Source organism: Clupea harengus, chromosome 4 (genome assembly GCF_900700415.2).
Source record: "Clupea harengus chromosome 4, Ch_v2.0.2, whole genome shotgun sequence".
In the NCBI taxonomy this organism is placed as follows: Eukaryota; Metazoa; Chordata; class Actinopteri; order Clupeiformes; family Clupeidae; genus Clupea; species Clupea harengus.
This window is the reverse complement of record NC_045155.1, coordinates 17,314,260-17,341,441: the sequence shown is the minus strand read 5'-3', so window position 1 is coordinate 17,341,441 and position 27,182 is coordinate 17,314,260. Positions and strand designations below refer to the sequence as shown.

The 27,182-nt window shown below is 41.1% G+C and overlaps 4 protein-coding genes across 14 annotated transcripts in view; 2 read left to right on the top strand and 2 right to left on the bottom strand.

Moving 5' to 3' along the window:
• The first annotated feature begins 49 nt into the window (after positions 1-49).
• dnase1l1l (deoxyribonuclease I-like 1-like) lies at positions 50-8,044 on the top strand. 3 transcript variants are annotated; one of them, XM_012834545.2, is made up of 11 exons: positions 50-351; positions 681-723; positions 991-1,162; positions 1,334-1,422; positions 1,606-1,692; positions 1,880-1,992; positions 2,277-2,389; positions 2,988-3,145; positions 3,615-3,711; positions 3,808-4,842; positions 5,160-5,341. In XM_012834545.2, the coding sequence occupies exons 3-10, from the start codon at positions 1,019-1,021 to the stop codon at positions 3,886-3,888; spliced, it is 882 nt and encodes a 293-aa protein (XP_012689999.1). In that variant the 5' UTR covers positions 50-351; positions 681-723; positions 991-1,018; the 3' UTR covers positions 3,889-4,842; positions 5,160-5,341. The 3 variants fall into 3 exon arrangements, with proteins under 3 accessions (XP_012689999.1, XP_031422351.1, XP_031422341.2); XM_031566491.2 differs by lacking the exon at positions 5,160-5,341 and having other exon boundaries at positions 50-723; positions 3,423-3,711; positions 3,808-3,824; XM_031566481.2 differs by lacking the exons at positions 50-351; positions 681-723; positions 991-1,162; ... (4 more) ...; positions 2,988-3,145; positions 3,615-3,711 and adding exons at positions 7,067-7,136; positions 7,294-7,354; positions 7,457-8,044 and having other exon boundaries at positions 3,906-4,842; positions 5,160-6,884.
• Positions 8,045-8,184: 140 nt separating this feature from the next.
• On the top strand, positions 8,185-11,173 carry LOC122132867 (emerin-like). 3 transcript variants are annotated; one of them, XM_042707660.1, is made up of 6 exons: positions 8,185-8,967; positions 9,078-9,185; positions 9,287-9,321; positions 9,418-9,443; positions 10,001-10,042; positions 10,299-11,173. In XM_042707660.1, the coding sequence occupies exons 1-6, from the start codon at positions 8,883-8,885 to the stop codon at positions 10,507-10,509; spliced, it is 507 nt and encodes a 168-aa protein (XP_042563594.1). In that variant the 5' UTR covers positions 8,185-8,882; the 3' UTR covers positions 10,510-11,173. The 3 variants fall into 3 exon arrangements, with proteins under 3 accessions (XP_042563594.1, XP_042563593.1, XP_042563595.1); XM_042707659.1 differs by having other exon boundaries at positions 9,986-10,042; XM_042707661.1 differs by lacking the exon at positions 10,001-10,042.
• Positions 11,174-11,366: 193 nt separating this feature from the next.
• Positions 11,367-17,573, bottom strand: si:ch211-150o23.3. Of its 4 annotated transcripts, none has more exons than XM_042707656.1 (8): positions 16,540-17,573; positions 16,383-16,418; positions 15,992-16,288; positions 15,565-15,861; positions 14,921-15,235; positions 14,461-14,610; positions 14,232-14,314; positions 11,367-13,576 (listed from the first exon to the last, which is right to left on the bottom strand). In XM_042707656.1, the coding sequence occupies exons 1-7, from the start codon at positions 16,775-16,777 to the stop codon at positions 14,274-14,276; spliced, it is 1,374 nt and encodes a 457-aa protein (XP_042563590.1). In that variant the 5' UTR covers positions 16,778-17,573; the 3' UTR covers positions 11,367-13,576; positions 14,232-14,273. The 4 variants fall into 4 exon arrangements, with proteins under 4 accessions (XP_042563590.1, XP_042563589.1, XP_042563592.1 ...); XM_042707655.1 differs by having other exon boundaries at positions 11,367-13,652; positions 16,540-17,570; XM_042707658.1 differs by having other exon boundaries at positions 11,367-13,652; positions 16,652-17,472.
• Positions 17,574-19,176: 1,603 nt separating this feature from the next.
• LOC105906425 (plasma membrane calcium-transporting ATPase 3) overlaps positions 19,177-27,182 on the bottom strand; it is a 29,130-nt gene continuing 21,124 nt past the window's right edge. For 2 of the 4 annotated variants that reach the window (XM_031566478.2, XM_031566479.2), the window contains 3 exons: positions 26,577-26,762; positions 25,503-25,656; positions 20,266-20,427 (listed from right to left, as the gene is read on the bottom strand). In XM_031566478.2, the coding sequence (XP_031422338.1) occupies positions 20,402-20,427; positions 25,503-25,656; positions 26,577-26,762 (366 nt within the window). In that variant the 3' untranslated portion in view covers positions 20,266-20,401. Of the gene's footprint in view, positions 20,428-25,502; positions 25,657-26,576; positions 26,763-27,182 lie in introns of all 4 variants that reach the window. The other 2 variants (XM_031566476.2, XM_031566477.2) reach the window with 1 other exon arrangement.

Here is a 27,182-nt window from a genome sequence, read left to right as displayed (position 1 = left end):
AAAGACATGTCAATGTAAATGTTTAAATGTCACAGTAATTACTAACTCAACCTCAGTGTTTCTGAAAACCATTGGCATCATACAACTTAGTGTTCTATTGCATGTGCAAGTACTAGCTGCATGTGTGATGTTCTAGAAGTTTGTGGTGTTTTGAGGAAACTGGTATCTCTGGCAAACCCCACAGCTTTCAGGCCAACATGGGAGGAAGTGTCACAATTACGGAAATAGACGTGCAATGTACATGTTGAATTAATTTAGTCACCCACTGCAGTCAAATTTCATCCAGCAATGACAGGGACAGTAGAGGGAAATGTCTGGGCATCTGCTCACGTCACTTCATAGCCCAACACTGTAAGTATTCAGCATGCTCCTTCTCTGTCCTTTGGTAAAGACAATGTGTATTTGAAAGAGCAAGGCCTTCCTTCGCTTCTGTTGGAGTCTGTATTCTGTGGGAGAGACAATGTCCATTGGCAGTGCACTGTGAATAAGCGGGGGGGGCCATTGTTTCCGGTGTGTTCCCCTGTTGCATGTCAGTCTTTGCACTGTTCTGGATGGAGCTCCACAGAGACTGAACACTGACACAGCACATCTCTCTGACAGCACCCTCCCCTCCCCTCCCCTCCCCCCCTTGTCTTTCTCTCCGGGCTCACCTGGATGAACACAAAACGCACACATTCAAGACATGAGGCTCAGAAGGGCAACGACCAAAAGACCTGGCAGTGGGTAGGTGACTTCACTCACTATTTATTTATTTGTGAATTGTATTTATTTATCTCATTATTTATTCATGTCATTATTTAATTAAGTGTGGTATCTGAAAAAGACTTAAATTAACATGTGGACCATTAGTCTGGAGTCAAAGAGTTTGTGTAGAATTTATGTGATACATTCAACAGAAACTGACTTTACACTGTCAACTGTGTCAGTTACTACGGCTGCATAGATGCTACATAGATCAAGGGTTGATATTGAGAAACATGACTTTTGCAGTTCATATAGGGGTTGAGTGAGCAGAAGAATGAGGTATCTGATCTTGCTGATGTGCCTTGTGGGGCTGTGTCTGTGGCCTACCACCCTCTCCCTGAAAATATGCGCCTTCAACGTTCAGTCGTTTGGGGAGGCAAAGGCAAACAACAAAAAGGTCATGGCCATTCTGACCAAGGTATGAGATTCAGAAACACACACCTGGTACAGTAGTGGTACATCCAACCGTGTGTTACAATGTTCCACTCTATTTGTGTTTACTTTACGTGTGTTGACATTCACTTTTAGAATGACATGATTAACTGAAACTGTTTCTTTTGACCCTGTGGATGGTGTTCTTCCTCATCAGATTATTGCCCGCTGTGACCTCTGTTTGATTCAGGAGGTCCGAGACTCCAAAGGTGAAGCCATACCTAAACTGGTGAAAAACCTAAACAAGTAAGGAAAACACCTTTATAGAGAGTCTGCACCAGGATTCATTGGATAATAGTAGGGTCTTAGCTAAGGATATCAATCTCAAGCTCATTTAGATTGCAGGTGAACAAACACAGACAGTTAATTGTGTAGATATGTGCATACTGGTTGTTGACCTTATTTTTTGAATTATGTCCTTTTAACCAGATTTGACAAGTCTCATTCATATGCTCATTTAGAGAGCAAAAGACTGGGAAAGACGACCTACAAGGAACAATACGTTTACATATACCGGTAAGTAGTTGAGTTCTGAACCACCTGTTACTACATACTGATAGAGCTGATGCCAATTCTTAAGGGGCATTACACTTGTTGAAAGGTCAAATTTCTAAGTTCTGGTGCAAATGTGATCAGTGTAAATGTGATTAGTGTATGTCAAGACAAGGAAACACAAACTTTTGGAGCATTCTGTTGTGCCCAGGAAAGATGTTCTGGAGGTGAGAGATCATTACTCCCTGCAGGAGGGAGGGTCCAATTACACCAGCCTCTTCACCCGAGAGCCTTTCATCATTCGAGTTCACTCTCCCTCAACTCGTAAGCTACCTCTTTCTTTCTGCAATCTTCTCATAGGATAACAGTGTGTACCGAGGGCAGATCTGTCAGTGTGACCAAAACAGTGAAATCACAACAGAGCTACAGCAATCACGTTAGCAACACAGTTGGAGTAATTATGTAGTTACAGTTTGGCATAAATTAAATGGATGTTATGTAAGAATGTGATAAATGGAAAGAATTGAATGGCCATTATGTTCTCTGAGACTGTATGGACTGCATTTTGATTAAAGATTGAGTAGCCCAGATGTTTTTTTTTTTTACAGTGGTAAAGGATTTAGTCCTCGTCGGACAACACACATGTCCTAAGAATGCCATGAAAGAGATTGAGGAACTCTATGGAGTCTACACGGAAATTAGCAAAAAATGGAAAACTCAGGTTAGGATACACACACACACACACACACACACACACACACACAGAGAGAGAGAGAGAGAGAGAGAAAGAGAGAGACAGAGAGAGAGAGAGAGAGAGAGAGATATAGGAGAGAGAGAGACCAAATGTGCATTCGCATCTAATTTAACATTTTGTCTGATTCTTCATTTAATCTCTGACATAACCTTTCCATCAACCCGTTAATGTATGTCTATGATGTGGCATTATTATGGCTTCTTCTTTCAGCATTCCATATTCCCTTTCCTATCTCCAGTTTCCAGCCTCTGTTGAAATATAAGCCTCAGGTTTTGTCCTCTTTGTGTGTCTCTGTATAAGCCAGTATTAAATCATGCTGAGCATTTCCCCTACAGAATTATGTGCCTACCATCTCTCTTCTTACCTGCATATTTTCAATATAAAGACATCTTACCAAATTTATGAACCACACTGAGAACAGAAGTTCTACTCTGGCACACAAGCAAAGTTACTGTACAGTGGATGACAAGTTTATGATTTAAAATGGTCTCTCTCTTTCTCTCTCTCTCTATCTCTCTCTCTCTCTCTCTCTCTCTCTCTCTCTCTCCCCCTCGCTCTCTGCCAGAATGTGATGTTTCTGGGAGATCTCAATGCTGCCTGCAGTTACATCACAATCAAGGGCTGGAGAGCCATTCGCCTGAGGAATGACCCCAAGTTCCATTGGCTCATAGGGGATGAAGTGGACACCACCGTCCGTGAAAACACACACTGCGCTTACGACAGGTTGGTGGTCATGACTATCTTGGAAAGAATTAAAATGTACATTAAGGCAAAATATTTGCCAGTGCTTACCCCACTTTATTAATGGATTCAGATGATTCTGCAATAAGAAGCACACACTTAGCTAGCCATGTTTACAGTTAGAAAATGTAAGAGATTTTTGTGCAAAGTAACTTAAAGAAGAATTTAAAAAAAAGTTGTTTTCTGGCATTGCTACGACCGCACTTTACCAGTTGATGGAGCTGTAACTACAGATCTGCCACACATAATCTAATTTCAGACTCACACTGCTTATCCTGGTGTGACATTGCTGTGTCTGCTTTCGTTAAGAGGCAAGATTTTAATTTATTTGTCAGAGAGACACTTTCACTGAGAAAAATGGCATGTTATGCTCCCTAAAAATTGATATTTGCATTTTCAATGTCATGCTGGACCCATTGAGCCTCTGTAATATTTTCTTGCCTTCCAACAGAATTGTTGTCCATGGAAAAGAGCTCTTCCATGGGATTGTTCCTGAATCCGCTCAACCCTTCAACTTCAAAAAGGAATTCCACCTCGCTGAGGATGAGGTACACTACCACTACCATTAACATTGAAGGGAAGAGAAGAAATAACCTTTATATAATGGTACTAAAGGATAACCTTTGCTAATTGATTTTGTTTAGGCTTTGGAGGTCAGTGATCACTACCCAGTCGAAGTGGACCTGAAACCTAATCACCGCTATCATCTTCGACATGAGCTCTGATTCCAACATGATTCCATCGTGCACTCGACCACCAAACAGATCACACATGCTTCAGTGCTAAGACAAAAAATTTTTTACCATATACATTTGTGAAATATAAATAAAGGAAACCCCTATAGCATTAATTTTGAGAGTGTTGTACTACTTACTAAAGCTTTGTTAAACTTTAACATTTAATTATTCAGTAAGAGACAGGCGTTAAAATATGACTAGAAGCTGCAGTGGTAAGATAGAGATATATAAAAACAAACAAACAAACAAACAGGAAATGAAAGTGGGACCATTTGAGGCCAAAATATCAGGACCCTAGTGTCATATTCGAAATGGCTAGTCTGGACCAGAGCAATGACAACAGTACTCTGGGAACTCTGGAAAGGCCTTGTATTATACAACTTTAATTTATCTGAATGTACCAGGGATCTAAAACCGTTGGGTTATGTCCACCAATTCATTTTCAAAAGAGCAATTATGTGGACACACTGATATGAATGTAAAACACAAAAATCAGCACATTACTTATAACTGAATTTTGTTAACAGCCTGAATTGTTTAAATCTTTTTTCCCCGTTTTAACCCATGTATTCCAAACGATTCTTTACCACTGCTTGATTGAGACACTGTAACTATCACACATAACAATGTCAGAAAGAGAACCTGTCTTGTTGTTGACGCAGAGGATGTTTGAAAAAGAGGAGTGTGGTGCACCTGCCCCCATCTGTAACCACTGCCTTGGTGTCACGTCAGAAAAAAGAAAAAGAAAAAAAGAACCTAGTACGGTACAGGCCAGTGGAGTAGCATAGACGTTATCTTTAACAACGGATACTTGCGCATCGACTCTTTTAATAACACATTTGTTTTGTTTTGATGGCTGAGTTGGGAGTTGATTTATATTTTGAAAGAGAGAAGTGAGTTCTTTGCCTCCATTTTGACAGGAAGCTAATCTGGTGCACAGAGGTAAGGCTTTTCAACTGAATTTAAAAACATTCCCCTTCTTTTGATCATAAACTAAGCTCTCGTGCATTGGGATTTCACTTGCATTGAACAAACACTTAACTCTCTCTTGATTGTACATTTCGTGCACAGAAATGGAGCACAATGTTGATGATTTACTTAAAGACACATTTTCAGGTATGAGTTACTCAGTCCATTTTTTGAGGAAGATCTCAATGCTGCAGACTCATCTAGATATTAATGGAGATTCTGTGCAATTCTCCGATATTTCACAACAAAAATGCAGCGTTTCTTTTCTGTCATCTACCCTTCTCTGTTAGATGTGGAGCTAGAGTTTGAGCACCTTAACTTTGAAGACTGCATGGACCAATATTCTCTGGCTAGTAGACCCACACAAACAGAGAAGACTGATAAGACCCAGGAACTAACAGGAGCTCCAAGGAACACCTCGCCGATGAGCTCAGTGGAGAATCACAACGAGCACAAGAACACAACAGGAAAGGAGACGTATGCGCAAGACACAGACAGTGAAACTGACGAGTAGCTCAGTCCTCTAGAGAATACAGAAATGTCATACAAGAAGCACATTCATGAAGATGAAACAGGGAACTGGACTGAAAGACAATTGGGCTTTGGAGGAGATCAAACAGGAGAAGACCAGTCAAACACGGAGAGACCGAACAGCCATGGCAACGTCCAAAATAAAGAAGGTGAAGGTGGTGTGCCATTTTTACAGCAGCCCAGCCCTCAAAATCTAGACGACACAAGCGGTTACTCAGATTCAGATTCAGAGTCAGATTCAGGAAATGAAGACGTAGAAGCTACAAGACAACAACTTGTGCCAATGGACAGAGAAGCAGTGAAAGAACTGTCATTATGTGCGTCTAAGAACACAGAGGGCTTCAATAGGTACCATGAGGATTTAAGCCCATTGATCCCGACTGCAAAGGGTTTGCAAGCTCATGAGGAGACACACATCCAAGGGGACTTGAGGGAGTTTTCTGAGGAGGACCAAGACTGGGTTGGTGAAGGTATTGCTGAATATCCAACAGAACTGGCAGACAGTGATGGTGATAATGACGGTGATGATGATTATGATGATGATGATGATGATGATGTTGATGATGAAGATGAAGGGAAAGTGGAAGGCGACTCCAGAGCACCTGTATGCAGAATAGGGTATATGGGGGCTGACAACACACAAGAGGAAGATGATGAGGAAGAAGAAGATGATCATGGTAATGATGATATAGTGAAAGATAGACCCATGCATGCCAAACCTCATGACTGTACAAAGACTTACAGCAGTGAGAGCACCAAGGATGAGACAGTAGAGGAAAGGCAGGCTATAGCAACCTCGCATAGCCTGAGCAGGGAGAATTCCGGTCCCCAAAGAGAGGAAGAGAGACATGAAGAGGAGCAGGGTGTTGGCAAACATGATGTTGGAGTCGATGCACTTCCTTATGGCAGTGAAAATGAATTCCTCGTGGCTTCACATTATGTTGACACTCTGGGGTGTTGGAGCGAAGAGTTTGATAGACGCATGCTTAACACAGAGCGGAATCTAGATATCAACATCCGTGAACTAGACGCTCTTGACTCTGACATTGATCTCCCAAACGTCAGAGGCCATGGTCATGTAGCCAAGGCAGACAGAAGCAGTCTTTCAGGAGGGACAGATACCAACGAATCAGAGAGAACATGGCCAACTGAAATACTGTTGGACGAGGCCAGCCAACAGCACAACCAACCCCTCAGGAATCCATCAGGAACTTCAACACAGGAATTCCTTGTGGTTGAACAAGACGTGACGCCAGACAGTGACTTTCACTTTGACACCAGCTTGGAACGGGACAGTCATGCCACAGACGGATGTGTTGGTGGTTGTCTGCTGAGTGAAGATACAGCACAGGGAGGCATGGAGGACAATACAAGTGACACATTTGGAGAGGAAGAGAGGAGCTGGGATCAAGAGAGAGAAAGAATTGAGGCTTTCAACCGGTTTTACAATGATTCAGATGAGAACAGTATTGAAGGAAAAGGAGGTTAGTCATTTAAATGAACAATGGCAATATTAGTCCATTTACATAAATGAGTATAGCAACAGGGTTGATGTAGTAGTCATTGTGCAGTATGTTAGGGTTGTGTTAACTGAATTATGGCTGTCAATGGTGCTTCATGTGAAAAACAAATATGGGAATGTTTACATGTGTTTTCATACCTTTAGAAAGGACACATAAAGTGCACTTCTGTTTGGAACCCCAAATCACTGAAATCCTGGACTCAGATTCAGAGTTGTAAGTGCAATTTCAGATTGTGATGGAAAAAATAACGATATAGTTGTAGAATTGTATGTTAATCAATGGCTAGCTGCAACATCACACTCATTATTCAGAATGTACAAATGGTGATCACGAAAGTCCCAGTCATTTTCAGTCTTACATTCACTTCCAGTAGTAGCGACATAGAAGCAGAGGAAGACTCAGAGGAGGACTCGGAGGTCATTTATGATGAGGTAGGTTGGTTTACTCCGTGCTGTGTTCTATGTTCTGCACTATACTAAGAACTTGGAAGGAGTTTGTGGGTTTTGGGGAAACTTGAGATTGCTTTGTTCCAGGAGCAGAGTGAGACTGAGGAACCGCCAGATAACTTGTTCCCAACTCATGATCAGGAGGAACCCCCAGAAAACACGTTCCCACCTCAAGAACAGGAGGAACCGCCAGAGAACATGTTCCCTCCTTGTGCTCAGGACCAGACGTTACAAGAGGAACAGCCCATGCAGGATGATCCAACAACTGATCAACCAATTGAAACAGTGATAACTGATCAGCCCATGGAAACAGTGATAACTGATCAGCCCATGGAAACAGTGATAACTGATCAACCCATGGAAAAACAGATGACTGATGAATCAGAGGAAGAAGGGAACATAGCTCTGCAGACGGTAGACAAACGACAGATAATTATTCAGTGTCAAACCTCATCTAAGAGGAAAAAGGTAAAGCCTCTCCAGTTCTGCATTAATTGTTTAAATAAATATTTGTCCAACACCTTCTCAACTTACATACAAACAGACATACACATGTGATGTGTAGAAGTAGAAATGTCTCTGGTAATAATAAAAACTAGTAAATGTCATACTCCACTACTAAAGTAGGCTTAACTCAACTGCAAATCATTATGTAATTGGGGTAAAATCAGTGACCTTATAACAGGAGGAATTTTTTCATCTGTTCCTGCAGTGTCCTGGAATATTGAAGTCTGCTCTCAGGATGTGTGTGGTCATTGCAATTGGGCTGCTGACTTTCTGGTGGGCAACAGACCATTTGGACTGGACAAGATGGTAGCTGCCCACCGCACTATTAGAGTCATAACAAGCTGAATTGTGCAAAATATGTCATGGGATGTTTTCAATATTTTTTGTTATGTGTTTTGTATACCTAATGTGACCTCTAAATTAGATAGATGGCATAAGTAAGTGTATTTTATCTACTTCTATCTCGAGTAATGAAATTAGTTGTACAAGTTTCCTTTTGAAATAAATTTGTAGTCATCATTTGTCTCGTTTTCGTCTTTATTTATTCTTGCAGGCTGAACGTGGCACTACAGGTCTGCCAGGGAGATATTAATTAGAATATGTAAATTATATTTAGGCACCACTCGATGACCGATTCTGAGGGACAGGGTTTGAGTTTTTATATCTCCCATGTTACCTGCCTGCTTAAGGCACTAGCAAGCAGGCTTTGTAAATGACATGAAGACGATTTGCACAAGTGTACCGGAAGTTACGTAGGCGTAGTGGGCTGGCGCAATCAGCTGGAACGAACAATAACATAACGCCATGAAGAGTCTGTGTGTGGTAAACACTTTGAGGTTACATTGTATTAAGTACGCTGAATAAGGAGTCATATCCTTTTTAGTAAGTGTAGCGATATTGTTGGCTATTGTGTCGCGTTGGTTGGCTATATTGTAGCAGTTGTCTAGAGGGAGGTCTGAAAGTTCGATTGGAAGTAGGCTATAATCAGCCATAGATTACAGCAATAATGTCAGTAATACTAAGTAATAAATCAGACGATGAAATAAGATGGATGTTAGAAGACTACGGGATCAAACATGGGCCAGTTGTTGGTAAGTATATATGTGGACAGGCTAAGGCATGTACTTTAATTGATATCGCCCCGAACCTATTTAAATCCATAAAGTATACCGTAGACTGAACTTTCTTTATTAAATTGCAGGTTCAACGCGGCAGTTATACGAGAGGAAGCTCAGGGAAGCCATGGCAATTGAGAAAAAAGCGAGACTGAGACCAAGGCCACCTTCTGAAAGGACCTTTTACAGAGAGGGTATTTCTTTTTACATATCTCCTTCATTCAGTTATTGTAGTGAGTATTCAATGTCTCTTTACATGTCAGAACTCATCTCAATGTTTATAATTGTTTTTCAGAGGAAGAGATCACCTATGTACACCGTCAGCCTCGAGTAAGTTAAGAGATAGGTTGTCTAAGGCCAACTGGTATTAGGACTGTTTATTTATGTAGTTCATATTAATCCTTCTGCCTTCACTTCCTTTGTCAGTTCAGGGATGAGGATTTCCACGAAAGGTAAAGCAACACTGTCTTCACTGTCACTACACACCATATCAACACTGTCTTCACTGCCACTACACACCATACCAACACTGTCTACACTGTCACTACACACCATACCAACACTGTCTACACTGTCACTACACACCATACCAACACTGTCTACACTGTCACTACACACCATACCAACACTGTCTACACTGTCACTACACACCATACCAACACTGTCACTACACACCATACCAACACTGTCACTACACACCATACCAACACTGTCTACACTGTCACTACACACCATACCAACACTGTCACTACACACCATACCAACACTGTCACTACACACCATACCAACACTGTCACTACACACCATACCAACACTGTCTACACTGTCACTACACACCATACCAACACTGTCACTACACACCATACCAACACTGTCTACACTGTCACTACACACCATACCAACACTGTCTACACTGTCACTACACACCATACCAACACTGTCTACACTGTCACTACACACTTTACATCACACAATGAAATGATGAGTTTTGCAGAATCTTTTTTTTCAGGCAATGGAAGTATAGAGAAATGGATGCTGTAGATGACTACATGTATGTATCCACCACCACTCACTCTATAACTATTGTTTACATTGATACAAATCCTCCAGATTGGGTCTAATGGCTCCAGAGGCCTAATGTCTAGAGGAGGGTGCCAACAAGCAGGTTTGAGGTTTCCAATAAAGGAGAACCAAATGGAGGCTCTCACATTAGCTTTAGGGTGACTTTTGGTTGGGTGCCTGTCAGTGCAGGCCTAATGTTCTCACTTTCTGACCTCTTCACCCTCATTCGGGTCTGACATTTATAGAGCGCAAGCCACTCACCGCAACATGACCCAGTCAGCACCAGCTGCTTCAAGGTGGGGAACCGCGCCTCCTGCCCCTGAGGAGAAGAGCTCCTCTCGTCGGATTCCAGTGTGGGTGCAGTTTCTGGTGTTCCTGCTATTCATTGCCCTCCTATTCTTTATCTTCACCAACATGGAGCCAGCTGAGAGTGTGCCCTTTAAAAGAATAAATTAGCCATGTAGGGCTGAGCTCTGTTTTACCTGTTGGCACACATTTTCCTGAGGGCCTTTTAGGGTTTGGTGCTACGTATGTACAGAGACAGCCAGAGCAAAGTCAGTGTCCCCACCTGTGGAAATATTTGTAAATGTGTAATTTTGTTGTTTGTTCATTTTGTAAAAGGCTGAAATGTCAGAATCTCCGAGATGTCAACAGAACAAAGGATGTCTTCCCTTAGTATCTCGTTAAGCTTTTGTTGGTACTTCCTGTTTGTCTGAGAGGTTATAGTAGTGCACTGAGTGAATCATAGTATAACTGTGACATCATCAGTGACTCGCACAACTCACTGGCATTCAAAATGTGATGAACTATTTCACTGTCTTGATTGTCGGAGTGTGTGCAAGGTGAGGTGAATGCCCATATGAATGTATCACATATCTGATGATATTTATATTTCCTAGGTCTGTAAAAATTACATTTATATTGTGTTTTGTAAGTAAGTGGTGGGGGACAGGTGCAGTCTCTGTAGTATAAAACAAACCAAACAGTATTACCACTACTGTGATGCACTGTAATTATAAAGTACACATTTTCATTCTTAACTTTGATTTCTCAGATTTGTTCAGTTTTGTACAATATTCTCCTGCATATTTAATTGCAAAAATAAATAACTTAAATTGTGTACTTGCTTTACTGTTCCTGTTTATTCTATCCTGTTCATAAAGTACTTCACATATGCATCCAATATTAAACTTGGACAAACTGACTTGCTCCGTGGAATTGCTCCTCATCAAGTCATATTTACATCATGCGAAATAGGCAAACAGCTTCATGTGTATATATGTTGCAGCCCAAGGATATGAATTCCAATACAATTTTCAAATAAAGGCTTTTAATGATCAAAGAAACAGTTACATGTAACAAAAAGAGATGTTCTCACTTTGTGATAGACCTCATATACAATCTGTGGTCACAATTTTTTTTCGCAGTGCTAAGGGTCTCAGGTACCTCTATTTCATTCACTTTTAGGACATGATGCATTTCACTCCAGCATCTAGGGCTCATTTAGTGGGAGTGAATAGCAGCATCATCACATCTCTGATCCCATCAGGTGTGGCTAGTGTTTACACTGAGGAGGTCCATTTGATGGCCAGTCCCTTGGGCATTTAAATAAAAGTGGTCTCAAATAAAATTAAGGACCAGTGTTTTTCCTTTTTTACAATATATCCATGTACCATATTATTTAATCTGTTTTAACATCCTGTAAAGGAAATACTGCACCTTTACTCAATGAAAGATTTCTATGCTGAATAGATTGTCAAGGTCTATAGGACTTTGTTCGTATGTTTGTGTCTAGCAACAAAAATGTAAAAAGTACCACTGTTAAAAAATAAATGGCTATAAACACATTTCAAATACATTCATAAATATCTGCTTACATGTGTGTAAATATAAAATGACACAAAAATAAACCAAGGAAAAAAAATCATATACCTCAGATACAAAATAAACAGTTTTTAAGTCAAGCATTAGTAAACGATTTTGAGATTGTCTGGCCTAAATGAAAATCTGTTTCTCTACAATTCACTACTTCTGCATTAGCAGGTGTATGACTGCATTATTTTACACGAGACCAGTTCACAAGACACGCCAAAACCCATTCTAATAGGCAACAAGCAGTAAAGTCTGTAGCCGAATGACAACCCATTACAGAAACGTCTTAACACATGAGCCATGAACAGAGACCATTGCAGCACACACTGTACACTAACCATGCAAACTGCAGACGCATCTTTGGAGGTTTCAAGTGGCACAGTGGAACTTTAATGAACATGGAACTGTACGTGAGTGTGTCCTTCTGGGTGGTATGTGTGGGGGGTTGGGAGTTGGGCTTCCATAGAACTCCTCCACCAAAGTGTTTCATCACCATGTTGGATTCCATTCCAGCTCGTCCCCACTATGAGGGAGTACCCTCCATAGTGTGTCCACTACACCATATCTTAATATGTTAAAATACTATTCATGTTATTCATCTGCACATTCATGTCACAGATTTTCAACTCAAAATTTTCTAAATGCTTCACTTTCGTGGAGGATATTGGGCATACCATTTCTTGACAGTAGGCCTTTATTGTTGGCGTCAGTATGACTAAGCGACAAGCACAGAATAGCCTACCCATAAATAGAGTCAGTGGGGGACTGTCCGACCACAATTTAATTTGTTTGCTAGGGTAAAATATCTCTCTAAGAAGATCACTAGCGTTCCTAATAAAGTGTTTCTCGGAAATCTTTGTTACATATCTCCAACTTTAATTGGTCAAGTATGGATATGTGTAACACATTTTGTACTAGAAGAAATAATATATTTCTGTACTGACTCCTTAAGAAGCGCGAGATGGTAATTCATTACTGAATAATTCTGAATTTCACAGAATGAAGAAGTGGAATTTAACACGTCTGTGCCTGTTCCCAGCGGGGGCATTAAAGTGCTGTAAAATAATAAAACTAAATAACCACACCACAGGGTTCAGGTTTGTCGATGGTATTTCTTTTCTTTCTTTTTTGTTTTGTTTACATGGTCTGCATTGACTTTTATTTTTTTTTACGACGAAAAAACTTTTTTTACCCTTTCTACCGTTTTCCAGAACTTGTGACAAGAGGTATAGTTGAATAAGACTAGACATACATGCTCTGTACTGAGATAAGAAAAATATATAGAGCTTAATGTTGTTCTTCTATGCAATTCTATTGTATTGTATTGACTGCACTGCAATGGTTTCGCTGCTTGTACTGCACTGGACTGAGCGCTGTTCACAAAACACAACCTAGCAGCATTAAGTACGATGAGAATAGCAAACCTTTGAACTTTTTTTTTTTTTTTTAAACGCCAATACATTTAGCAGGAGTGGCTCAAGGCAAATGGGGTTCTGGTATTCAAACCAGAACTGGCTGAGGAAGTTTACTTGAATACCTGCATCCAAGCCGACCCTTTATGGAGTCAAGCCTGCAGTAGATGAATTAGACGTGGAAAATATGTGGCTCTCCGACGTTTTGGTCTTTGTCTTGTCTCATCTTCGTCTTGTTCCTGAGAAAGGGTCATGAGTTGAGATACATCTATGGTCTACTGTGGGCTGGTTCTCGTGTGACTCCTCACTTCAGTTCTACAAAGATAACAAAGCCATAAGCCCCACAGTCCTCTTATTTCAAACTCATTATGTTCATTCTTCTCAAAGACAACAAGGTGGTCTGTGTCAGTCATCCTTCATGAACAGAATGACCGATTCTTCTGAGGCTGTCCACAACCAGCGGTTCAGTTGTCAACTCTCATTCTGTATCAAATACATTCAGATCTCTCATTACAATTAAACTATACAGAGTTTGGGGACAATCTTTCATCAAAACAAGCAGTGTTCGGTGAGAGGGACTTAGACCAGATCTCACCATCACTAAGGGTCTGAACAAACATTTTATACCCCGGCCACAACTGTTCACAACCTTTACAACTTAATTAGTGGCTGTCATAACCGTTAACTCCCTAACAAGGTTGTTTGAAGATCTATTGGATAACCAAAGGATAATCCTGATTCAAACGCGTCACCACCTCCTTAGTTGAAACCCAATGATGTCAACATTATGAATCCACTTCACATTTTACTTCAAATGTGTTGCACAGCAAGCTGCATGCACTAAAGGGGAAAGTACTGACAAAGAAAAAAAATCCATAGTTACACAAACTTTACCTTGTCTGTTTTCGTGTGGTTCGGTTCAGTTTGGTCGTCTTGTTATTTTATAGTTGTCAATGCGATGTATGTATTGTCCACACCTGTTGAACGAATGGCATGTCAATACAAGCTGGTCACTGGTCAATAAGCTGAAGAAAACACTGCTTATCATTGTTTATCATTACAGTTGTAACGTTTGTTGAACACACACACACAAAACACACAGACACACACAACATGTACTCACAAGTCCTGCTCTCTCTCTCTAATTCTGTCAGTTTCCTCTTTCTCTTGGAGAGTATTCTGAACACAATCAGGATGATGAAGGTGGCCACGACAAACGTCAACCCCGACACCAGCAAGCTGATCATCACAGGACTCATGGCTAGATCTGTGTCTGCGGACACACACACGCACACACAAATTTCCATTCAATACGGATTGAAGTGCATGTAATTGTTGAATGTAATGCCACTATCAACACCAGCAGTGATTTATTTAATGCTTTATACAGTAGTAAACGTTTACCTATGGAATTTGCCCATTTTATCCATGCAATAATGTTACATTTTTAAGTTGAAGATAAAATCTAGGTGTGTAAACCATTCACTGGTTATATTGCATCCCAGAAGGCTGTGTCTCCAGTATGGCCACATTGCCAAAGACTACAGCATGACACTTTATCATTCACTGTAAGATACCCTTACCTCTGACAGAAATGGGAAGAGGCTGACTCTCGCGGGAAGCTAACATACGCTTGCCCATCTGGACTTTGTACTGGCAGCAGTAATAGCCCTCGTTCTGGGTGTGGGCATTGCTGAAAGTGAAGGTCACCGTGGAGGTGAGAGCAGGCAGAGAGTGGCGCACAGTGCCGTTGGGACGGATCAGCCGCAGCTGGAAGGACCCGCCGGGATACAGGGGATGGGTGGAGCAGGTGACACTGAAGCTCTCCCCCTTGAAGACCCACCCAGAAGGCGCCTCCATGGAGGTGTTGTACCAGATCTGTGGCCGGTTAAGCTCCACTGGAGAAGCGAGAGAGAGAGAGAGAGAGAGAAAGAAGAGAGAGAAAGAAAGAAAAAAAGGAGGGAGAGAGAGATGTGTATGGTGCTCATATGAGATCAAGCATAAAGCAAATAGAAAAAAAACATGCACTCAAATGCATTCAACCATGACCTCTTTCCCATAGCATTCCAATTCAGCATCAATAGCATAAAAAAAACTGACTTTTGCTTTTAGATGTAGTCTTAAACACGAGTGAGAGAAACTTTTCTCCTCTGAACTAGCGAACTATTTCACTGCACTGCTATGGCAACCAGTCAGAGTAGGATAGACACAAAAAGTGGACACATACCTACAGCAATGTCAATGAAGTTACTGTGGTACATGTGCAGGGGAGGGTGTGAGCTCCTCCGGTCGCTGTTCACGCAGCTGTACGTGCCCTGGTGCGTGACCTCCACATCGCTCAGGGTCAGCTCCATCCTCCTCTGTCCGTTGTCAGCTCTCTGTGTCACGAGCGGGGTCTCAACGCCCTTCTTGTACAGGTGGAAGTTAAGGAACTTGGGCCCACTTGGGGCCGTGCAGCTGAAATGAATGGCCTCACCAACTTGGAACGCAGTGAAGGGGGACAGAATGGACAGTACAGGCTTCCCTGGTTGAGAGAGAGGAAGTCTGATGTCAGTTTCTGTAAACATCTTTTAGCATATATTGTATATTAAAATATCTGAGCTCAGAGATGATTTACATAAACTACTCTACCGCTGTATTATTACCATACCTACCTGTGCAGTCTATCATGGCTTCATCAAGGATGGTACAGTTCCTGTTGGAGTGCGAGCATTGCGTCAGGTCGGGCTCTTCATCTGTGCAACTTACATGGTTCAGCCACACGGCTCTGTTGGGGCTGAATTTGAAGCCGCTGGGCAGGGAGACCAGCCAGCAGCCCACTTCCCTGCAAACTGTCCGGGTATCACTCATGTCCCAGCCACGGTTACACACGGTCACCCACAGTCCCTCGTGATTTATCTCCACTCTGCCGCGACACTCATGGCCGTCTCCAATTACTTTTGTGACAAGGTCTGAAGAAATGAAATTGTACAGGTCTGGACATGTTCACACAGACAAAAACTCATTTCCGCTTGTCAAATGGTAAAACAATTTCGTACGTCTCACCTAAAGCTTCGACGTTCACATATACAATACTGCAACCTACAGGACAATAAGAACAGACCATAAGACATACAGATCATGCATATCTAATCCAGCTCAGTTAATTACACTATTATTTCTACAAATTGCACTATTGTTTCAAAAACAAGCATTTTCAGACCCAGTGTTGAAAGAACAAGGGCAATCCTCGCCATTGGTGAAGGTATTTTTGCCGATTCCATGACTACAAAGGACGTGATAAATGAACTCCAGATCCCTCTCAGATCCCTCACTTGTTCATAAGTTGTCCGATGAAAGCCAAGCAACTGTTTGTCATATAAAGGATGAAAAAACACTTGGACATCAACAGTAAAGATGGTTAGGCATCGCGTGCTCCCGATCCTCGGTCGTACAACCATGTTTAGGAATATGTAACATTAGTTGTCGTTTTCGACTGTTCGTCATGGTCAGTCCTGATGCTGAAATTCATAATGTCACGGGGAATTGCGGGAAATGACAGAGGATACTGCGTCAAATTTCAAAATGTCATCATCAAGGTTAAAGTCACTTTGGCGTAATCCCCTGAACAGGTTACTGTATCAGCTATTTTGTGGTGAGCTTCTGCCCGTTGTTGCTTCCCAAACTATGAGAACAAATGACTAATGAAGTAGAAAACACAGAAAATATGCTTTACGTCATCATTATATTCTTCTTTTATAATTGTGTTCAGGGTTGGAAAACCATCGAAATGTGGAATTGCCGCCCTCGTCTGGTGTGGAGCCTTGTCTGGCCTGCACCTCTCTGCTGAAGTCTCTCTATGACCGACAGTCTCTTCGTTTCTTTTCTTTATACAGTTATCATAAAAAATATACAAAAAGTATGAGGAATGCAGTGAGAGAAAAAAAAAACAAGAAAAGGGGTATATATGCATTTCAATTAAAAAGAGGATTTTAAGGCCTTGTAGTCCTTAACTTACCTTAACCTCAACTTGTAGTTGAATGACTTTCTGACGTGTCAGTACTTTTAGTGTTTCAAAATAAATCGGTTTTCTCCGTACTTGTAATGACTTTCAATTACTTTTCCTCAGGAAATCCGAACGTCCTCTTCAGAGCACAGGTAGAACGGTGTCTCTTCCTGTCCATACCCTTGAGGGTATTTGTGTCCCATTGCATGTAAGGTGATCTGTAAGCTACATGATGGACATAGAAGTATCCCCAATCACATTGAAGATGAAGATGAAAACGCAATGCAAAAACAACTTTGGACAATTAATATTTATTATTTTATTGCATCCGTTTGTTGATAACTTTTTACGTTTTATGCACACTATTTCAATAAAGACTCCGTGGGTCCCGGGCAAGAGTAGCTAACAATTAAGCCTATAGTGAAGCACCATGTCTTTTACAGACTAAGTATTTACAACTTATAGGAATACATTGTAATTTCGACTCACTTTTAGCAACGATTTGCATAGGTGGTGTTTAAAATATGTAAAAAGCGCCTAGAAAGGCCGAGTTTTTTTCCGAATAAATCATTCACGTGTGATAAAAGGGCAACGATGTATGTAGTTATTCGCACATATGTATGTGCGAATAACTTCAAATGGAGTGAATTGCATGGTATTGAAGTCAATGGACACCGTAAACGTAGGAATAGTGGGGACCAAAAAAGGTGATGGATTGCTTGACGCTGGTCTTCTCCAGTGAAGTGAATTAGCCTCACCCTGGTTAAGGTTGCTAGCATTTACCCTCATGCTATATCAAACAAACTCAGAGAAGGCTTTTGTCTGGCATTAAAACAAAACAAAAAATGTTTTCTCAGCACTCATGATATCCTTACCACTGTGTCCCTGTTTTCAAATAACTGGAACATCTTAGAAGAATCTCTATGGTATGAAAATAGTTTTTCTCAATACCTCTTCTCTGGAGGTTTCCATTTCCTGTATTTACTACTGCAGACGTCAACTTCCTAAAAATATGACTGTATTAACTTTAGATATGCCTTGCAAATGTTTACAGTCCCATATTTAACCTAGATTTTTCACAATCAGTTTATTTCCTCAAGAATACCTGACATTTTTTTTAAATAGTTTTGCTATTAGAAATATGGAAGAAGGCTGCATTACAATGTGGAATCGTGTTTTGGGTAAATATATTATCATAAAGTCAAGTTTCATATTTAATAACTACAAGAAAGTGGGAGAGATTATTATGCATGACTTGACACTGTTTCCTTAAGGACCACTATGGATGAAAGGACAGAGCAAAGGTACAGTCACTGGAGATCATAATAATGTTGATTTAACAACTGAAGGTTTTGGAGTAATATCTACAAACATGGAGGGTAACTCATCATTTCTTAATCCCCCACCAGATATCCTTGTTGACTTTATCCACAGTGTGTCATATCAGCTTCAGTGAAATGTTGAAGGTCCTGAGAGGAAACATCACTGGAAACACTGAAGTATGCCTAATCTCCTTTCACACACAAGTTACAAGCGTTGTTGCTAATTAATGTATTTTGGTGATACTTTTGGTCACTTTATGCTGTAAAACAGTTCTTACATTTTTGTAGTTTCAGACCTGGATCCAAAAACTATACAGCAGGTGTATTTATCTGTTCCTAACATGACCATATGCCATCACAATGGATTTGAATTTGAGGGTGTTATAAAAACTAGTTACCTACAAAAATGGTTCAAAACCTGTCATGCAAATATACCTGCAGTCTCTTTCTCCCAGAGCCACACACAAACAGATGTTTGAATGATACTGTCAGTTGCCATAAACCATAAATAAGGCTTTGCTATGTACTTGTATGTATTATGAATATACTCTTTTTATTTGTGAGATATAATCAACCGTGATTAAATGTACCTGTGTTTATTTAATTGATTTGTATGTTTTTTATTTCATTTTCCTGTTTAAAGACATACACTACACTCAAACACAGAAAAAGCGCGAGGTGGACAGGAGGAAAGGAAGGTTATGGGAACAGAAAGAACCAAACAGAAAAAACAGACGCTAACTACAGTTCAGCAACATACAAACAGATAACACATACATACAAACATACATCATACATACAAACATATATGGATATATAAAGCTAATTTATAAAGCATCTTAACTGGAATAGTAATTGTAGTAGCAATTGTAATTTTAGCAGTAGTAACCACAATAATAATAATAACTGGAACAGTAATATAATAATTAAAAAGCGTAATGATTGAACCCCTTCGGAAGTCTATGTTCCTTGCCAGTTCAGACACTCTGCTGTTGTATCCCCACACACCATTCTCTGGAGCTCTTCTCTCCATCTGACTCCATTCTCCGGAGCTCTCCTCTCCATCTGACTCCAGCGGGGTCAAGTAGCTGAAGGGTTGAAGAGCAGTGGAGATACCATGATGGTGTTGGGAAACCAAGAGGGAAGATCAAAAGAGGTGGTTGTGGTGAGGAGGTGAGGGGGATAGAAACATCTGTAACTCAGTTGTGTCAAAGTCAGTTATCTCAGTTATATAATACTGCCTTCGCTCAGTTCTCCTTGGTCCATCTCTTTGAGATCCATTGGTTGTCCATTAATAAGGTCATTCATGGCCTTTCCGACTTAAAACTAAAGTGTGAATTTCTCTTTCCCTCCCTCCCTCCCTCCCAAGTAATTATAAACATGTCTCAAAACTGTGCAATGGACTAGCTGGGATCGGGGAAGCAGCGGATTTTCTTGCATCTTTCGGGGTGAGAAAGACTTCGCTCTCGGCGGCATTGTTGTTGCAGTTGAGGGTCACAGGGAGGCTCTGCTGCCGGTAGGGGCGGGGTGGGGGCCGGGACCGAGGCGGGCGCTGGGGGGGCTGGGAGGGCGGGGCTCCGTGACGCAGAGCCGAGTGCACATGGTTGTGGTTGGTGCGCTCCGACTCGTCGTCGATGTCTGTCTCGTCAATCAAAGGGATGCTGTTCACCGAGTCGTTGATGATAAACTCAGGATGCGCCATGAAGTCGTGGATTGAGTTCCTGGACTCTGGCTTCTCCATGCCGTCATAGAGGGAGCTACGGAAGGCATTCACCACCCGGATCTAAAGAGCAATGCCAGGGGAAGGGGGGGGGGGGAGCAGAGCACACAACAAAATAAAAAGGGACGGGAGTACAAGATGGGGGTGTTGAAGAGACAGAAAAGTGGAGGACAGTTTAGTTTGGCGCCATTCTTGTTTTACCTCAGAGAGTGGGAAGCTTGTGACGATAGGATAAAGATACTCCGTCTCTAATGCAGGATAGTTTGAGAGGTCAAAGGACTTCAGAATCCAATATTTATCCTATTCAGGCCTGGGAGATGCAGGCCTTATAAAATACAGATTTCTTTGGCTTTCATTAGCAAGGCACACTCTCCCCCATGCAGCTCTCAAATGTGTCTCAACCAAGGAGTGCTTCTGGATGGACCAAAGGAAAAACATGGGAACAAACCAAAGGACAGAAAAATAAATGGAACCAAAAACTAAATGGAAAACCAACTTTTGTTGTTGTCAGTTCATACTTGGACAATAAAATGGATGATTTATGAGCAAATAAAAATCAACAATAACAATGGATAAATGAACACAAATTCACATAAAACACATTCTCTCCTACCACTCCCCCCCCCCCCCCCCCCCACACACACACACACAGACAGACACAGACACAAGAGACCACAGTGATAAACTGAAAATGCTCTGCTATTTTTGCATATATAGTATATAAATCCATCTTTTTTGGCATGAACTGTAATATCAGTGAACAAATATGCACCGAATCAAATATGATGACTGGTATCTAGTGGCAAAAGAAATACAAGAGGGAGAATCATGCACATTCATGAGTGAGGCACCCATCCTAAAATGCAGATATACCTTCATGGGATGCACTAGCACACACGCTACAAGCAGAACACAAATAAAAGCATTAGTGAGCGTATTAAGACAAAATGCAGCAGTCCGCTAAGCAAAGCAAGCACACGATAATGCAGTGCAAACATAATCAACAGAAAGCTTTAACAAGTCAATCGATATCTATTCACAACCTAACTGTGTTATTCTCTCTTAGCCTGCCGAGTGATGTTTTATGATGATTAATTGGGTTTAGAGGCTGTAAAAAAGAAGCACTGCCTTGCAATAAGTATCATAGTATTTCTCCTGTAAAAGAGGCACTGGAGCAAGTGGTTTGGTAAATTGCCTCACTAATCTACAACTATGCCTGGGACTGTGTAGAGAAACCAATGTTTTCTGTGTAAAAAATGACTACAGTAAATTTGTTATGGTGGCCTACTTGATAAAGTGAGCCCCAAGTAAATCAAATGTGGAATAGTCTACACTGCCATTGGAAACATATAGGGAAGGGCGTGGGTAGATTTATTACCAATGGTCTTGGGAGGATTACTGCAGTGGAACAGACCAGACAGCTAAATATGGTAACATTTCCTGAAATCTAAAGCTGGTCAGAAAGCATCACAGACAAGTGCTCCAAGAACCATCACGCTCCCTGTTGATGAGCCCTGTGGCTTTTGTCTTTTGCATGCAATGCTTTACTTACATTTGCATGCAAAGCTTTACTTTAAAAAAAATTTAAAAGCGAGCAAGAGTTTTCCTCATGAGGAATGATTCTCTTGAGCAAGTCGTTACAAACCACCCAGTATGCCAAAAAGAGTAATAGAAGGGCGTGACACTTGATGATTCATCCCAATCCATGTTTCGGACAGATGGTACGGTACACAGTTGGAGTGCGTCCTGGGAAGACTGCAGCCCAGAACACGTGGTACCAACAGCAAATGTTTTTTTTTTTTCTTTTTTCTAAGATGCCGCCCAATCATGTTCTTGCAGCAACTGTTTTTTTTTACTTAGTTTTTTCTTGTTCACGACTAAAGAATGGCCAAAATGCACGAGGCAAATCAGCCAAATACAGCCATGCTTAATTTACCCATGAGGAAAACCAGGGCCTTACGAACACCGTGTGCAGTGCAGGTAGATAAACATTCGAAGGAGTTACTGGGTGGAAAGCCCATGGTCAGGCTTTGCCTACAGTATGTGATGAGGAGGTCTGATGGTCATGGTGATATATATTCATTGCAGTGAAGCAGATTAATAAATGGTGAGTTTCGACATGCACACAAGTGCTGCTACATTCGTTTGCAAGGTGGCTTGCAATGGTGGCTTGCTCACTGGTTTGTACATGTGCAACACAATTATCCAAGCAATGGCCAGGAAGCAACACAACTGCCTGACTAAAAACCTCCAGAAAGGAAAATGAGACGGAAAACAAAGACAGAGAAACAGTTTGAAGCACCTAGGTGGATTTGTTTTTCCAATGAGCCAGTTTGTGAACATTAAGAAAACACTGGTAACCAAATAGCCTCCTAATGTTTTCCTCAATATTGCTTTGGATTGCACATTGTAAACTTTCGAGTATAAGGCCCACAGCTGTCAAACTGTACAAAATGCATGAAAATGCTGGACAAAATGTATGCTCTCTTGCACAGTGGTCAAGAGCATTTTTTAAATGGATGTTTGGTCTTTTACAATGTTGTTGTAGGAGCTTTATGGAAAACATACAATCAAACAAAGGATTCTGTACATCACAAGAGTGAACGTTACCAAATACCAACAGAATAAGCTGACTAAGACCTACCATCTACTGTACCTCGCCAAGTACTGAGGCAGAATGTCATTTTATTTAGAGATGTCAAAATGAATGGAGGCTTTTCTGCGACATAGCTGGCTACTGTTCTTTCTCTCAAGTGCAAAGAGATTGGAAATATAAAGTTAGCTTGACATTATATCATTTTGAATTATGTTGTAAAGGCAAAGGCAAAATAAAACAAGAAAACACTGACCTAAATGATCATACAATACTGTAACTCACTATGATATATACCTCATTCTACAAGTGGGCTATTCCATGGGTGTCATTTTTAGACTTAGAGCAAAGCTACTTTTAGCATTTGTCCATTGAATGTTTTATGTGTTTGGCAAGCAAATTACATGATACTCATGACAGGATTCCCCTGGCATTACATGTATTTGAGTTGGGATGATAGACAAGCACAGAAATGATGAAGACAGAGAAAAAGCAGACAGACAGTGAGGATGAGAGACAGAACGAGAAAAAGAGAGAGAGAGAGAGAGAGAACGAGATAGAGAGAGAGAGAGAGAGAGAGAGAGAGAGAGAGAAAGAGATAGAGAGAGAGAGAGAGAGAGAGAAACAAATATACTGGTATATTTGTCCCAGTTTAAGTGACGAGACAATTCACTGAACTGACAACCTTAAGGATATAAAATAAAGATGACAAAGAAGAGTGGGTCTATATATCATAAAATCACTTAAATAGATCTAATGTCTACTGATGGTGGTATCAAAAATAATTATAATTAATCAAAATAAAAAAGAGAATGATAAAAGTTAGAGGAGTATGTGTCTTAGTATAAGTTCAGAAATAGCTGGTCTAATAAATATACACAATTTCCAAGTGGCAGATAGCTGGGTAAATGTAAACACATCTATCCTGTGTCCATTTACCTTCACATACAGAAGAGATGGACTACGATGCAAAAGCCTGCTGTACATTACCTGTATTGGGGCGCTCCATGTGGTGGCTTTCAAAATATTCCATTTCACTGGAAGATGCCATTCCAGACTGACACTAAATGCACACATGCAGCTGTGCAGTACAGGCCTTTGCATGGTAATGCACTCTCTGTATGCACATTTCACCATCCCTGCTATGGAGCTCATTGTCTTATACACAATTATGGTCATGTATTTCCCAGCTGTGGGGAAATTGGACAGTTCGATCAAGAGCGTTTCTAAGTTGTCTCCTCCTGTTTCTCCTCTCATTTCAGCAGCACATTGACCAGAACAAACAATAAAAAAAACACAGCATTCAGTATCTCCAACCAAATCCAATTAATCAAAGAACTAACAACAATTTTAAAAGAAAGAAAAAAAAAACAAGATTAAACAGCATGGCAGAGTAACACTGATGTATCCCTATGTGACATTCAGAGCCTACAAAGAGAAGAGGAGGAAAAAGAGGGAAAGAGAGAAAGAAGCAAGAAAGAGAAACCAAACAAGCTCACAAAAGACAGAGAATCAGAGAAAAACACAGTATAAAACAAATAAGAAAGGCTCTATTTTGAACAGGACACTCGCAACACAACATGAGACACACTGGAAGCTTCTTTGAGGAAGTCCAGGCGATCCTGGAGAGGGATGGAAGAGAATTAGTGTTGATGCAACAGAATGCTCATGGCCTTATACTCGAAGGTTTACTAGTACTGTACAATGAAAAAGGAAATACAAAATTTTCAAATTTCTTTGTCCATAAAAGAAAAAGAAAAAAAACGTTTTCTGTTGTGTTCTGTTTTGTTTGGATGACTGCAACATCCCTTTCTCAAACAGAGAAAGTGGAGCTTACTCAGTTTAAAACAGCGTTTGCCTTCTGGAAATTCCTCATAGGGATTGACAAACTTGACTGAATGGATTGTGTCTTTTGGAAGGATCAATGTCTTTTTTTTTGTGATAGATAGCTCAGGACCGTCAGAACTGAAGTAAATAAGCAAGGAGCAAGGCACCAAAAGGAGAAGAGCGAGCCAAATCACAGGCAGCACCAAAGCCCAGCGAAGCAGCCAGACAAAGAAATAGCTTTAGATTAACATGAGGTAGTGAAGGGGAGGAAGAGGGGGAAGAACAGCCAACGGAAACATGAAGCTCAAACTAGAAAAAGAAAAAGAAACTGGTATGGAGAGACAAAACGAGGATGAAACAGGCACCTGGTGTGAATCCGCTCCCTCGTATGCTGGTATGTGGACACATGTTGGTGGATTGTGTGTGTGTGTGTGTGTGTGTGTGTGTGTGTGTGTGTGTGTGTGTGTGTGTGTGTGTGTGTGTGTGTGTGTGTGTGTGTGTGTGTGTGTGTGTGTGTGTGTGTGTGTGTGTGAGACAGCTTGTGAAGAAGCTGGGAAGTACATTCATCCATGTTTGTGTATATGTACAGTATATATACAGATGTAGGTGGGTGTGTGCACATGCATAAATGTATGTGCCTACTGCACAATGTACGTGTCTAATGGCTAAGTGTGCTAACTGGAGTGTAGGGTGCCGTTAATGCAAAGTAGGAACTCACTCCCTGGGGCACCAGTGGCACTGGCAGTGGAGAGAACTACGTGAGTGGGGGTAGAAATATTGGTTACTTCGTGGAGCTGGCTGAGCACCGAGGACCGCCGCCGCACAGGCCCCTGAAAGGAACCACTTCTCTTGAAGGTACTCACTACCTCCATCTGCAGGAGAGAGAGAGAGAGGGACACACACGCACACACACACACACACACACACACACACCGTAATGAGTCTCAATACGTGAGAGAGGAAACAGGGGGGCTCAGCAGTGAAGTTGATCCACAGTTAAAAACCTGGATAAGGGGTTCTAGTAGTTCTTAAACCACTGATTGGTCTACTTATTGTAGTGGATGTCTGTGGTTCTGTGGAAATCCATTGTGCGTATGCACTGTGAATATTTGAATATAAGTTAGCATATATAGGGTCATTTAGCAGGCATATATGAAGCCTTAGTGATTTTAAGTGATGAGAAGTATCTATTGCATCATCAGTGTTTGGTCTGTAGGACTATTGTCATTTTTGTTTACCAGTCGCCCATTTTGGAGACCTTAGATACACATCTATGGGAGCAGCTTCTTCTCCTCAGGCAAGCAAATATAGAGTGCCTTGATGTCAGTGAAAAATAACATGGTTGATATCTGTGATGTCAGTATGACAATGGCATGATGGCAAAAGGGGGGTGCGGTGGTACTATAATGTGTTTTTCTTTAAGGGACACTAAAGTGAATGCAATGAGTGAGAGAAATGTAATGATGGCACACAGAACGGTGAGTGAAAGGGGATTGGTTGTGGTAGGATTTTAAAATGTAAAAAAGAACTGGTTAAGATTTCATTTGAAACATTATTATCATTATTTTATATCAACAAATAAGGCATATTGAGGTTGGTTAGCACTGGAAATGTATTCGGCAGTCTGTACAAAATCATTACTGTCAGAAAACTGTGACAAATCTTGATTGAGAAATAAGCCCTTTTGCTCTGTGCATTCAGAGCATTTTCTTCCTGTAGGAAAGAAGTCTGTTAAAAAATCAGACAACTCTGCTGAAATGGCAGATGAAAGTTCAAGAAATATAAACTCTACCTGAGTCTGAATACGGTTGAGGCCTCTAAACCAGAGAATCTGCCCGCGGCGAAGTTCGCGCTCGGCATGGTCGATCTCCTCCTCATCCTCGGCCATGTCTTCGTCCATCTCGATCTCGTCTCTGGTTGTCCCGTGGCCGGCCTCCTTCAGGCACTTCAGCTGAGCGGTGGGCACTGTGGCAATGAGCTATGGCACAGCATTTCAGCGCCGTTAAAGTACACCACAACTCACAAGCTCATGGAGACAGATAATCAACAAAGGAGAGTGACTGAAGGAATGGAAGTGCTCAGAAGCCAAAGGTCTTGGTCAAATATGCATAGTGTTTAGCCTCCAAGGCCTGAAGGCTAATGAACCTTGGCGGAAACTTTGGTAAAATAACACTGGCCATAACCTGGGGCTAAATGTTGTAATTATGTCAGGGTATATTGCACCACCTCAAGAGCACTGGAGCAATGACAATGACTGAGAGACATGGAGAGAGGTCAAGATGAATCAGAGGTAGCTGTCTACCAAAGGACAACTCAATGCATTTCTGGAAGATTTGCCATCCTTTCCAGTTTAGTTGCCACACTGATGAAGTCCACATGAGCCTTATACTTAAACATG